Here is a 13,494-nt window from a genome sequence, read left to right as displayed (position 1 = left end):
CTAACCTTCCTCCTGGTCAGTGGGCACTGACCCTCTGTCTGGATTGCAGGCACAGTGTTGCTCGTTGTGTTCTCTCTTTAATTGGCTCTGTTTATGGCGGTTAATATGGTCGTCTTCCTTAATTCTAATTACGTTTGCTCAAGAGTCGCAGGTATCTTTCGATACCGCTACAACGTTCAAAACCGAATACTGATCAAAGACTCGATAAACCAGTTAGTAAGTTCGAAATCAATGCTCATTTATTTACACACATAGTCAAATATACTCATGCATAAAACTCTACCAACTAAACTATCACTACTACTAAAGCCTATACTTAGGTTCGGGTGCCCATTCAGTCAGAGGAACAATGGCTGTTGTCCGGTTCTGAGGCTGCTGGGGTTGAGCTGGTACGGAATAGTAGCTAGGAGCGTCTATCCCGTAGCGTGCGTTGACTTTGGACTTACTTGTTCTGGTGCAACTGCTAGGCAGGTCTCTCCTCGCTGAGAGCCAAGGCCAAGAGAGAGAGTCTCTCTTGGGGGATCCTTCTTATATCCAAAAGGGGCTTTGCGCGCTTTTGGGCGGGCCTTGAATTTGGTCCCAATTAATTGGACCGCATCTTGATCATCGGTATCGATTTCCTCCAATAAAGGGGTGGGTGCCCTGATTGCTGGACGGGCCCTAGGTGGCCGTTGGCCTGCTTTGTTCTAGTCTCCTCTGGCGCCGGTTTGTCTGCCTTAGTATCGTTTACCTAAATGATTTGTCCCCGGAGATGGCTCATTAGTATGGTAATGGCTTTGCAGTATCGGTCTTGTCTGGGAGCTGCAAACTCCAATCAACAGACAAACCCTGCACCTGCTTCCTTTCTCAGTATTGTCCATTTTCCCTGCGTTCTTTGCAAAGTGTCCATTTTGTAATCGGGACATGGCCATCCCAGATGGCTACAACAGACACTTCACTCCACTGACCTTCCCCTGGTCAGCGAGCACTGACTCTCACTCTGCTCAGCAGGTACCCTCTCCCTGGTCAGTGGGCAATAACCCTTTGCCTGGTCACCAGGCATTGACCTTCCCGCACGCCAGCAGACACTAACCATCCCCCTCATATGTGGGCACTGAACCATGGCCAGGTCAAGTTGGCGCTGATCCCCTCCCCTGGTCAGTGGGCATTGTGGGTGTGGTTTAGAAAGGGGGGGAAACAATGGGGCGTGGTTTAGATAGGGGCGGGTCATCAATGGGGGCTGATTTGGCTGGGGGCGGGACTGCTGATGGGGGCGAGGTTTGGCTGGGGGCGGGACTGCTGATGGGGGCGTGGTTTGGCTGGGGGCGGGACTGCTGATGGGGGCGTGGTTTGGCTGGGGGCGGGACTGCTGATGGGGGCGAGGTTTGGCTGGGGGCGGGACTGCTGATGGGGGCGAGGTTTGGTTGAGGGCGGGGTGCCGATGGGGCGTAGTTTGGGTGGGGGCGGGGCGCCGATGGGGGCGTGGTTTGGTTGAGGGCGGGGCGCCGATGAGGGCGTGGTTTGGCTGGGGGCGGGGCTGCCGATGGGAACCTGATTTGGGCAGGGGCGTGGCTTGGCTGGGGGCGGGGCTGCAGATGGGGGAGTGGTTCGGATAGGGGCGTGGTTTGGCCGGGGGCGGGGCTTGGTTGGGGCGGGGCCGTGAATCACGGGCCGACGCCCCGCCCTATCTGGCGGCTGCGTGCAGACGCGCTGACGCCACGACGCAGATGGTGCACGGGTCCCGCAGTCAGTGACAGCAGCCCGGAGGCCGGGGAGCGCGAAGTGAGAGACCGGGGAGTGGGCAGCGGGAGGCCGGGGCTCGGCCCCGAAGCCCCGCCATGTCCAAGTCGCTGCGCCGGCGGCGGCACTGGCTGAGCCGGGCCCAGGAGGCGGCCGTGTCCGGGGAGGCGCTGTCGTTGGGCGGCGGGGCCGAGTTCGGGCAGTTCCCGGTCCTTGGATCCCCGCTCGGCGGCTCCGAGATTGGCCCGAGTCCCGGGGACATCCTGCTCGAGGTCAACGGAACCCCAGTCAGCGGCCTGACCCGCCGCGATGTCCGGGCCGTCATCAGGCACTTCCCGCAGCCCGTCCGAGTGCGGACAGTACGGCCAGGTGAGAGGGGGAATAGTGAGGGGAGAGGGGGGGGGAATAGTGAGGGGAGAGGGGGGGGGGGAATAGTGAGGGGAGAGGGGGGGGGGGGGAATAGTGAGGGGAGGGGGTGGGGAATAGTGAGGGGAGAGGGGAGGGGGGAATAGTGAGGGGAGGGGGTGGGGAATAGTGAGGGGAGGGGGGAATAGTGAGGGGAGGGGGGATTAGTGAGGGGAGAGGGGAGGGGAAATAGTGAGGGGAGGGGGGAATAGTGAGGGGAGGGGGGGGGGAATAGTGAGGGGAGAGGGGGGAATAGTGAGGGGAGAGGGGGGGAATAGTGAGGGGAGGGGGGAATAGTGAGGGGAGAGGAGAGGGGGGGAGATAGTGAGGGGAGAGAGGGGGGAGATAGTGAGGGGAGAGGGGGGGGAATAGTGAGGGGACGGGGGGGAATAGTGAGGGGAGGGGGGGGAATAGTGAGGGGAGAGGGGGGGGAATAGTGAGGGGAGAGGGGGGGGAATAGTGAGGGGAGAGGGGGGGAATAGTGAGGGGGGGGAATAGTGAGGGGAGGGGGGGGAATAGTGAGGGGAGAGGGGGGGAATAGTGAGGGGAGAGGGGGGGAATAGCGAGGGGAGAGGGGGGGGGAATAGCGAGGGGAGAGGGGGGGAATAGTGAGGCGAGAGGGGGGGAATAGTGAGGGGAGAGGGGGGGAATAGTGAGGGGAGAGGGGGGGAATAGTGAGGGGAGGAGGGGGGAATAGTGAGGGGAGGAGGGGGGTAGTGAGGGGGGAGTAGTGAGGGGAGGGGGGATAGTGAGGTGGGGGAATAGTGAGGGGGGAATAGTGAGGGGAGGAGGGGGGAATAGTGGGGGGAGAATGAGGAGGGGGGGATAGTGAGGGGAGGAGGGGGGAATAGTGAGGGGAGGAGGGGGGACTAGTGAGGGGGGAAGGGGGGACTAGTGAGGGGGGGAATAGTGAGGGGGGGGATAGTGAGGGGGGAATTGTGAGGGGAGGAGGGGGAATTGTGAGGGGAGGCGGGGGGGATATTGAGCTGGGGGAATAGTGAGGGGAGGAGAGGGGGGAATAGTGAGGGGGGGAATAGTGAGGGGGGGAATAGTGAGGGAGGGAATAGTGAGGGGGGGAATAGTGAGGGGGGAGAGGGGGGAATAGTGAGGGGGGAGAGGGGGGAATAGTGAGGGGAGGAGGGGGGAATAGTGAGGGGAGGAGGGGGGAATAGTGAGGGGAGGAGGGGGGAATAGTGAGGGGAGGAGGGGGGATTAGTGAGGGGAGGAGGGGGGATTAGTGAGGGGAGGAGGGGGGATTAGTGAGGGGAGGAGGGGGGATTAGTGAGGGGAGGAGGGGGGATTAGTGAGGGGAGGAGGGGGGATTAGTGAGGGGAGGAGGGGGGATTAGTGAGGGGAGGAGGGGGGATTAGTGAGGGGAGGAGGGGGGATTAGTGAGGGGAGGAGGGGGGACTAGTGAGGGGAGGAGGGGGGAATAGTGAGGGGAGGAGGGGGGAATAGTGAGGGGAGGAGGGGGGAATAGTGAGGGGAGGAGGGGGGAATAGTGAGGGGAGGAGGGGGGAATAGTGAGGGGAGGAGGGGGGAATAGTGAGGGGAGGAGGGGGGAATAGTGAGGGGAGGAGGGGGGAATAGTGAGGGGAGGAGGGGGGAATAGTGAGGGGAGGAGGGGGAATAGTGAGGGGAGGAGGGGGGAATAGTGAGGGGAGGAGGGGGGAATAGTGAGGGGAGGAGGGGGGAATAGTGAGGGGAGGAGGGGGGAATAGTGAGGGGAGGAGGGGGGAATAGTGAGGGGAGGAGGGGGGAATAGTGAGGGGAGGAGGGGGGAATAGTGAGGGGAGGAGGGGGGAATAGTGAGGGGAGGAGGGGGGAATAGTGAGGGGAGGAGGGGGGAATAGTGAGGGAGGAGGGGGGAATAGTGAGGGGAGGAGGGGGGAATAGTGAGGGGAGGAGGGGGGAATAGTGAGGGGAGGAGGGGGGAATAGTGAGGGGAGGAGGGGGGAATAGTGAGGGGAGGAGGGGGGAATAGTGAGGGGAGGAGGGGGGAATAGTGAGGGGAGGAGGGGGGAATAGTGAGGGGAGGAGGGGGGAATAGTGAGGGGAGGAGGGGGGAATAGTGAGGGGAGGAGGGGGGAATAGTGAGGGGAGGAGGGGGGAATAGTGAGGGGAGGAGGGGGGAATAGTGAGGGGAGGAGGGGGGAATAGTGAGGGGAGGAGGGGGGAATAGTGAGGGGAGGAGGGGGGAATAGTGAGGGGAGGAGGGGGGAATAGTGAAGGGAGGGGAGGGGAATAGTGAAGGGAGGGGAGGGGAATAGTGAAGGGGGGGGAGGGGAGGGGAATAGCGAGGGGAGGAGGGGGGAATAGCGAGGGGAGGAGGGGGAATAGTGAGGGGGGAATAGCGAGGGGAGGAGGGGGTATAGTGAGAGGGGAATAGCGAGGGGAGCGGGGGATAGCGAGGGGAGGATGGGGAATAGCGAGGGGAGGGGGGAATAGCGAGAGGAGGAGGTTGGGAATAGTGAGGGGAGGAGGGGGGAATAGTGAGGGTAGGAGGGGGAATAGTGAGGGTAGGAGGGGGAATAGTGAGGGGAGGAGGGGGGAATAGTGAGGGGAGGAGGGGGGAATAGTGAGGGGAGATGGGGGGAATAGTGAGGGGAGGAGGGGGAATAGTGAGGGGAGGAATAGTGAGGAGAGGAGGGGGAATAGTGAGGAGGGGAGAATAGTGAGGGGAGGAGGGGAGAATAGTGAGGGGAAAAGGGGGGATAGTGGGGAATAGTGAGGGGAGGAGGGGGGAATAGTGTGGGGAGGAGGGGGGAATAGTGTGGGGAGGAGGGGGGAATAGTGGTGGGGAGGAGGGGGGGAATAGTGGTGGGGAGGAGGGGGGGAATAGTGGTGGGGAGGAGGGGGGGAATAGTGGTGGGGAGGAGGGGGGAATAGTGGTGGGGAGGAGGGGGGAATAGTGGTGGGGAGGAGGGGGGAATAGTGGTGGGGAGGAGGGGGGGAATAGTGGTGGGGAGGAGGGGGGAATAGTGGTGGGGAGGAGGGGGGAATAGTGGTGGGGAGGAGGGGGGAATAGTGGTGGGGAGGAGGGGGGAATAGTGGTGGGGAGGAGGGGGGAATAGTGGTGGGAGGAGGGGGGAATAGTGGTGGGGAGGAGGGGGGGAATAGTGGTGGGGAGGAGGGGGGAATAGTGGTGGGGAGGAGGGGGAATAGTGGTGGGGAGGAGGGGGGAATAGTGGTGGGGAGGAGGGGGAATAGTGGTGGGGAGGAGGGGGGAATAGTGGTGGGGAGGAGGGGGGAATAGTGGTGGGGAGGAGGGGGGAATAGTGGTGGGGAGGAGGGGGGAAGTAGTGGTGGGGAGGAGGGGGGAATAGTGGTGGGGAGGAGGGGGGAATAGTGGTGGGGAGGAGGGGGGAATAGTGGTGGGGAGGAGGGGGGAATAGTGGTGGGGAGGAGGGGGGGATAGTGGTGGGGAGGAGGGGGGAATAGTGGTGGGGAGGAGGGGGGAATAGTGGTGGGGAGGAGGGGGAATAGTGGTGGGGAGGAGGGGGGAATAGTGGTGGGGAGGAGGGGGGAATAGTGGTGGGGAGGAGGGGGGAATAGTGGTGGGGAGGAGGGGGGAATAGTGGTGGGGAGGAGGGGGGAATAGTGGTGGGGAGGAGGGGGGAATAGTGGTGGGGAGGAGGGGGGAATAGTGGTGGGGAGGAGGGGGGAATAGTGGTGGGGAGGAGGGGGGAATAATGGTGGGGAGGAGGGGGGAATAGTGGTGGGGAGGAGGGGGGAATAGTGGTGGGGAGGAGGGGGGAATAGTGGTGGGGAGGAGGGGGGAATAGTGTGGGGATAGTGAGGGGAGTAGGAGGGGGGATAGTGAGGGGAGGAGCAGGGGCGAATGGTGAGGGGAGGCGGGGGAATGGTGAGGGGAGGAGGGGGGAAGAAGGAGAGTGAGGGAGCAGGTGGAATAGTGGGGGGGAGGTGAGAGGTGGTAGAGTGAGGGGCAGAGCAAAAGGAGGTGAGAGAGGGTAGGGCGAGTGGGGTCTGAGGGTGCAGAGCGAGTGGGAGTGTGAGAGGGGGCAGAGCAAGTGGGGATCTGTAGGGGTGTGAGGGGGCAGAGCGAGTGGGGGTGAGAGGGGCAGAGGGGGGTGAGGGTCAGTGTGGGGGGGGTGAGAGGGGGAAGGGTGTGGGAGCAGATCGAAAGGGGCGTGCATAGTAAAGCGCAGAGATTGAGGGGATAGTGTCAGAGCAGAGGTAGATTGAGGGGAGAGAGGACAGAACGAGGGGTGTATGATTGAAGGAAGAGGGGGCAGAGCAAGGGGAGGAGATTATGGGGAGGGCACAAAATGAGGGACGAGATTGAAGCATGAGGGGAGGGGCAGAGCGAGGTGGGAAGATTGAAAGTTGAGGGGGCAGAGCCGGGGAGGAAATGGAATGGGCAAGAAAATGGTAACCTTGGAAACAATGATCTGAGATATATCGGGCAAAGTGAATCACTGGGAAATGATAAAGGGATTGGAATCTATAAATGAGGGAGAAAATGGGAGAGAAAGCATGGGAGGGATTCAGTGAGGAGTGACATGGGAGAGTTTGGATAAAGGAAGCTGGGGATTGGAGGAAGAAAGACCAGGGGTTGAGGGAATAACTTGGGAAGAGACACTGATCAAACCATGGTTAGAGTGTCTGGATAATGGCAACTGATTGTTTGCTTCCTTTGCTCTGGGGCTGGTACTGTACGTCTGGAATGGTGGTGGTTTGATATATGTAATTCACACACACACACACGCACACACACACTCTAATCTCAGACAGTATGTTGTGGCACGCTGCTGGATGAAGTATCAGCTACATTTCTGCAGGAAGACCATGCGCGAGGAAAAAGAAGAAAATCACCTAAAACATATTCTGCACTTTATTTCATTGGTCTGTGGTTATACTTCATTGGTCTTTGATTATAGAAAGTTGTAGAGCATCAATAGGGAAATGGTATTCAACCAACTCTTGGAATTGAGGGCAGACAAGTCCCCTACATCCTAGAGTGTTAAAGATCCATTGGTTATGATATTTGAAAATACTATGAACACGGGGAAGGTTCCAGTGGATTGGAAAAATGCTAATGTAACTCACTTATTCAAAGAGGGAGGCAGAATGTGGGAAATTACGGATCAGTTAGTTTAACACCTGTTGTTGGAAAATTGTTAGAATCAATTATCAAGGATGTAATATAAGGACATTTGGACAGCCAAAGCGCTATCTGTCAGAGTCAGCATGGTTTTATGAAGGGCAAATCATGTTTGACTAATTTTCTTGAATTCTTTGAAGATGTAACAAACAAAGTTGATAATGGGGATCCTGTAGATATAGTATATCTGGATTTCTGGAAGGCGTTTTATAAGATGCCGCACAGAAGGTGAGATCACATAGGATATGGGGTAATTTATTAGCTTGGATAGAAGATTGACTGATGGACAGGAGAACACAAGACATCGGAGCAGAATTAGGCCACTCGGCCAATCGAGTCTGCTCCGCCATTCAATCATGGCTGATATTTGACATAGAGTCGGGAAAAATGGGTTTATTGTTTGGATGGCAAGATGTAGCTAGTGGGTTCGGTGTTTAGCCCCTAGGATACAGGGACAGAAGGATCTGTAGCCAAATTTGCAGATGGCACAAAAATAGGTGGGACAGTAAGTTGCAATGAGGAAATAAGAACCATACAAATGGATATAGATACGTTAGGAGAGTGGGCCAAAATGTGGCAGATAGAGTTTAATGTGGATAAGCGTGAGGTCATGCATTTTGGTCGAAAAAATGGAAAGGCAACTTATTATCTAAATGGGGAGAGATGTCGGGATGCTCCAATGCAGAGGGATTTGGGTGTCCTCATGCATGAATTACAAAAAATGAGCATGCAGGTGCAGCAGATAATAAGGAAAGCAAATGAAACGTTGGCATTTATAACAAAAGGAATTGAGTATAAAGGTAAGCAACTATAAAAGCACTGGTAAGACCGCGCCTGGAATAGTGTGCACAGTTTTGGGGAAAGTATTTGAGGAAAGGTGTAGTGGCATTGGAGGCAGTTTAGAGGAGGTTCACTAGATTGATTCCAGAGGTGAGGGGTTTGTCATATGAAGAGAGGTTGAACAGTTTAGGCCTATACTCTGGAGTTTAGAAGAATGAGGGGAGATCTAATTGAGGTACACAAGATGCTAAAAGGTGTGGATAAAGTAGACGTGGAGCTGATGGTGGTTTGCAAAAGGTAGCAAATTTAAAACAGATTTGAGGAAAAACTGCGATTCCCAAAGGGTTGTGAATCTGTGGAATTCGCTACCCCAGAGTGCGGTGGATGCAGGGGCAGTCAGTAAATTTAAGGAGGAGTTAGACAGATTTTGAATTGGTAATGGGTTGAAGCGTTATGGAGAACGGGCAGAACAATGGAGTTGAGGCCAGGATGGGATCAGCCATGATCACATTGAGGGTGTTAGGCTCAAGAGGCTAAATTGCCAACTCCCGCTCCTAGGTCATGTGTTCGAGGGAGGAGATGCTCTGGCTGATTCCGCAATCTACCTCTTAGCCTGTAACATTGTAGGTAGCAGATGAGGAATGATGGAGTAGACTTGATGGGCTGAATGGCCTAATTCTGTTCCTATATTGTATGAAGAAATGAAATATACTATAATTTAGACATTTTTACATTAAAGGCCGATTGTTTGCATTTAATGTTGGAGCTTACTTGGAGCCGAAATTGTACTTTAATTATCAAGTGTTTGTTTAAAAAGCAACTTCTGTTGTGGCCAAGGGTTGATCTGAGGTAAGTTTTATTATCTCAAACATTCCAAGTAAAATGTAAACAATGAGAAAGAGTAGAACGTAGTGGGATAATGGGGTCTTTATGTTATCAGGCTGGAAATTTAGCAGCCATTAGAGTTTCTTCAGTGTAGATGAGATATATACCTTTGGACTGTTCTTCAATCATGTAATTCTATATTTTATTTGTAAGATCACAATGGGATAAATATTCACCCCAGGAGTGGGAATCAATTATTTCTGTTAAGAACCTGCTTTAACTCCAGCCAATACAATGTGGACCGTTTTCATAGATTTAGCTTTCAGCAGAAGCTGAGTTCCTGTGTGTAATAAGTGCTGCCAAAAATCTTCTGGTCTTTGAACTAACTCTCTGATCTCAGGCAGCTCTTTGGAATAAACCATCCTGTCTGTCAGTCCTTTGGCTGCCTCTCTGTAATGAAATGAAAAGGGCATCTTCCCACTTTCTGTGAAGGGCATCTTCTCACTTTCCATCTTCTCATCTACCCTTGCTCTCTCTCTCTCTCTCTCTCTCTCTGATGGGGAGAGACCGGCATTATTTTCTGTATCCACGTTGAGGACATCACAGCTCTCTCTCCTCTACCTCTCCCACAAGATGTGAATGGAGGGGGAGAGGGTACAGGGAAGAAACACTTTCTGTCCGATCACCCCTGTGAATAACTGGTGGGTTATGGTTTGAAGATATTGATGTTGGGCACTGAGTCAGTGATGGATATCAGTTTATGACCTGATCCTGTCTGGATGTTGAGAGACTCCTTTGCAGGGATGTTCAAAGAATTGCCGATGCTGAGTCTGTCAGCAGCACCCACAACTTTGTGGAAATCGCTGCCTTGGCGAGAGGGACAAGAGCAATTATGTAAATTGGGCATGTTCACGCTGGAGAAAAGGTTGAGAGTGTGCACTTATATTTCGGGACATATTTTGGTATCTGAGTAATTTGAGACATGATATGCAGTGAGTGTAACGTGTTCGGGAGAAACAGGTGTCTTTGGACCCATTGTTCCCAAAAGCTCTCCACCTCTGGGGGCTTTACTCAACTCCCGTCTGGCTCTGTTGGTGACTCAATGGAGGTTGATCATTGTGATTAACCAACAACTCCATTCTTGTTTCATGTGACAAATCTGGATGGTAAAGGTGAACTGGATGCACCCTGGTCTGTATTGTCTCTCAGTTCTTAGGCACTTCCGTCTCAAGTGAGCTACTAAGATTGAGTATCGAGGGTTGTATTGATGCTGAGATCCCTAATTAACCCAGTGGAATATTCAGTGTGTTACTGAGACTCGTTTGATGTTAAACATTCAGCATGTATTCAGTTAAGTAGCCTGCAGAACCTTGGAGATGTTAAAAATAATTATATGTGTACCGTTTGTGTGGTGTGCCGGCAACATGAATAATTCTCACCCTTTTCCTCGCCCTCGGCCCTACTCCCCTCTACCCTCTCACTCCCTCTCTCGGCCCCACCGCCCCCCCCTTGCCTGCCGCCAAGCAATTCATGCCCCATCCCTCATCTGCTGTTAGAATCCAGCAAATACGTTTTCTGCTTTTGTTAACAGACTGATGAACACCTCACTGTGGAATTCTGATTATTTTCCCCCTTTTCCATGCTCCCTCAATGTAACAGCAGCAGAATAACCTGCTGTGAATTGCAGATTAACACATGCTATTTGTTTTTAACGGGTTAAAAACTCCAGTAAAAGCCAATGTCTTTGGGAAATTGGTTATTTGCGCAGTGCTTTATAAGAATTGATGAGTATTTATTGACACTATGCAGCGTCACTTGCATTCAACCATGATTCCTACGCCGGAAGAAACCTGGTAATTCTGTGCCCACTGCTGTCTTGGTGAGACAGTTCTCTGTTTTTGTAAAGCTTAGCTTGGGGATGTTACACATGCCGTGAAAGGTAAGTCATCTGACTGCTTACGAAATGTAATATTTTTCTCATGGGCTGACATCCGCACTCAAGATACTTCCTCACTTCTGCCACCTGTCTCTGTCAAATACTGCCAAGGCAGGTGCAGCAAAGAGTTAGATACAGAGTAAAGCTTCCTCTAGACCGTTTTTCAAACTCTTTTTCCCGGGACCCACTTTTGCCAACCGTCTGACCTTTGTAACCCACAGCGGTCGACCTTCGTGACCCACCCAACCTTAATCTACCTTTAATGCAAAAGGGGAGCCTGCTTGCTGTTCACGATCTCACTCCAATCAGGTTCACAGGAGGTGAGGACAATGCGCACATCGGGTGCATACCTCAGCCAGTTCCTTAGTGCCGTCTTCATCTTTGTGAAAATGGAAAATACAACCGCGCACATGTAGGTCGTCATGAAGGGCAAGGGCAACAAAATGCTTACTTTGCTCAGCAGTGGATACTCCTGGGAGATGCTACTCTAGAATGCTGACAGCCTCATGGACTTCTGGTGTGTTTTTAATGTGGTATTACAGGTCAGTTACAGCAGCGTCATCTTTTAATTTGGGGTCAGCTGTAAGTTAATTACTGACTCTGGGGTCTCAACCTCAAAAATAATTTTTCACCCACCACTTCTCTTTCAAAATCTGAAACTTCTACTCTCATTTGGAAGTACTTCCCTGCATATAACACACATGGGCTTTGCATCCTTATTTGCATTGGCACAGTTGACAAAACCATCTTTATACTTCTTTGTTCCGAGTTAAGTTTCTTCTTTCTTAACACGAGCACTGCTCTGTCCTGCCCTTGACTCTCCTGCGCAGCTCTCTGAGCAGATTCAGCTGTAAAACTCTGTGCAGTAGGTACTATGCCTTTGACACCTGCCTGAGACCAACCTGCAGGTCATGACCTGCACTTGGAAAAACCCTTCTCTATACTGTCCCCAAATAACTCTATACTGTCCCCAACAAATACTCCCAGAGCAGGTACAGCACGGGGCTAGATGCGGAGTCGAGCTCCATCTACACTTTCCCCGTCAAACACTCCCAGGACAGGTACAGCATGGGGCTAGATACGGAGTCAAGCTTCATCTACACTGTCCCTGTCAAACACTCCCAGGGCAGTCACCAAAACTCACTTTTTGAGATGTTATATCCCAATTGATTATCTAAAAGTGACCATTGACTGTGGAGCACTTTTCAAAATCTTGCAAGTAGAAAAGGGCACTGTATGAATACAGGCTTTCCTCTTACTGGGTTTCCCTTGGGTGCTCCGGTTTCCTCCCACAGTCCAAAGACATGCAGCTTAGTTGGATTAGCCATGATAAATTGTCCTTAGTGACCAAAACGGTTAGACGTTATTGGGTACAGGGATAGGGTGGAAGTGAAGGCTTAAGTGGGTCGGTGCAGACTTGATGGGCCGAATGGCCTCATGCACTATGTTCTATGTACTAACACCACAGAACCATCAGGAAAATTTATAAACTTTGCTTGGATACCACAGACAATGCCTTGAAATTGTCCATAGATTCTCAACCTCCACGTGAGTTGGTGTATGGGGATAGGAGCAGTTGCGATGACATATATTGCCGGGGGTGAGTGAGCTAAGACCCTTCATACTGTCCTATTTTAGTGTATTTTGGCTGTTGGTGAGCAAGGTCTAGGGAAGTAGGCTTGGTGCTTCCTGTGTGACACTGATGGTTAGGCAGGGCCTGTACAATCTGAGGAATGTTTTGACCTGGCTCTTATCCAAGCTGCCCAACCCCTTGGAATTTGTATCGGAGTCCAGAGTAGTCTGATTGTTTCTCGAATATTTCTGCTGCAATACATTGTTTGAGGAAGCTAACTTTAACCTACATACACCCCTTGTATGCATCATCTTTGTTTCAGTCCCTCCTGTGTCTTGCATGCTGAAGTTAATTTCCCTCTTGCCCCCAATATCCTGCACAGTTTAATTACAGCATCTGATACCTGCCAGCTTTTCTCAAATAGTCACTTGTGGATTAAGAAAGGTTCTCTTCATTTGATTTGGAGAATGTGTTACCGCCTTCAGACATGAAAAGTCCCTACACTCCAATTCTTTGAACTTCCCTGCTTTCCTTGCCCCACCTTGCCTTTAGCTGCTAAAAGCTTAAGCTCTTGGGATTCCCTCCCTAAATCTCTCTCTCTACCTCTTTCCCATTTAAGAACTGTTTAAAATCGACATCTTTGACCAAACCTTCACTTTTATAATCATTAATGGGATGCGTGCATCGCTAGCTAGGCTGGCGTTTATTGCTCATCTCTAGTTGCCCTTGTGAATGCCCATCTCTGCTTGCCCTTGAGAAGGTGCTAGTGAGCTGCCGTCTTGAATCACTGCAGTCGGGGAGGCGGTGGCATAGTGGTATTGTCGCTGGGCTAGTAATCCAGAGACCCTGAATAATGATCTGGGACCTGGGTTCGAATCCCACCATGGCAGGTGATGGAATTTTAACTCAATAAAATATCTGGAATTAAAAGTCTAATGATACCATGAAACTATTGTCGATTGTCATTAAAAATCCATCATGTTGACTATTGTCCTTTTCGGGATAGAAATCTGGCATCCTTACCTGATCCAGCCTACATGTGACTTCAGACCCACAGCAATGTGGTTGATCCATAATGCCAGCAAAACTAAAGAGCTGGTCATTGACCCCTGTCAGCATCAACGGGGCTGA

The 13,494-nt window shown here is 52.6% G+C and overlaps 1 protein-coding gene across 5 annotated transcripts in view; it reads left to right on the top strand.

Moving 5' to 3' along the window:
• Positions 1-1,689: 1,689 nt before the first annotated feature.
• magi3a (membrane associated guanylate kinase, WW and PDZ domain containing 3a) overlaps positions 1,690-13,494 on the top strand; it is a 127,604-nt gene continuing 115,799 nt past the window's right edge. For 3 of the 5 annotated variants that reach the window (XM_038821101.1, XM_038821100.1, XM_038821099.1), the window contains exon 1: positions 1,691-2,088. In XM_038821101.1, coding sequence (XP_038677029.1) covers positions 1,818-2,088 — 271 coding nt within the window. In that variant the 5' untranslated portion in view covers positions 1,691-1,817. Of the gene's footprint in view, positions 2,089-13,494 lie in introns of all 5 variants that reach the window. The other 2 variants (XM_038821103.1, XM_038821102.1) reach the window with 1 other exon arrangement.

The sequence above is a fragment of the Scyliorhinus canicula genome, chromosome 15 (assembly GCF_902713615.1).
Source record: "Scyliorhinus canicula chromosome 15, sScyCan1.1, whole genome shotgun sequence".
NCBI classification, from domain to species: Eukaryota; Metazoa; Chordata; class Chondrichthyes; order Carcharhiniformes; family Scyliorhinidae; genus Scyliorhinus; species Scyliorhinus canicula.
Note: the sequence above shows the minus strand (reverse complement) of the source record. Positions and strands in the feature narration are given on the sequence as shown.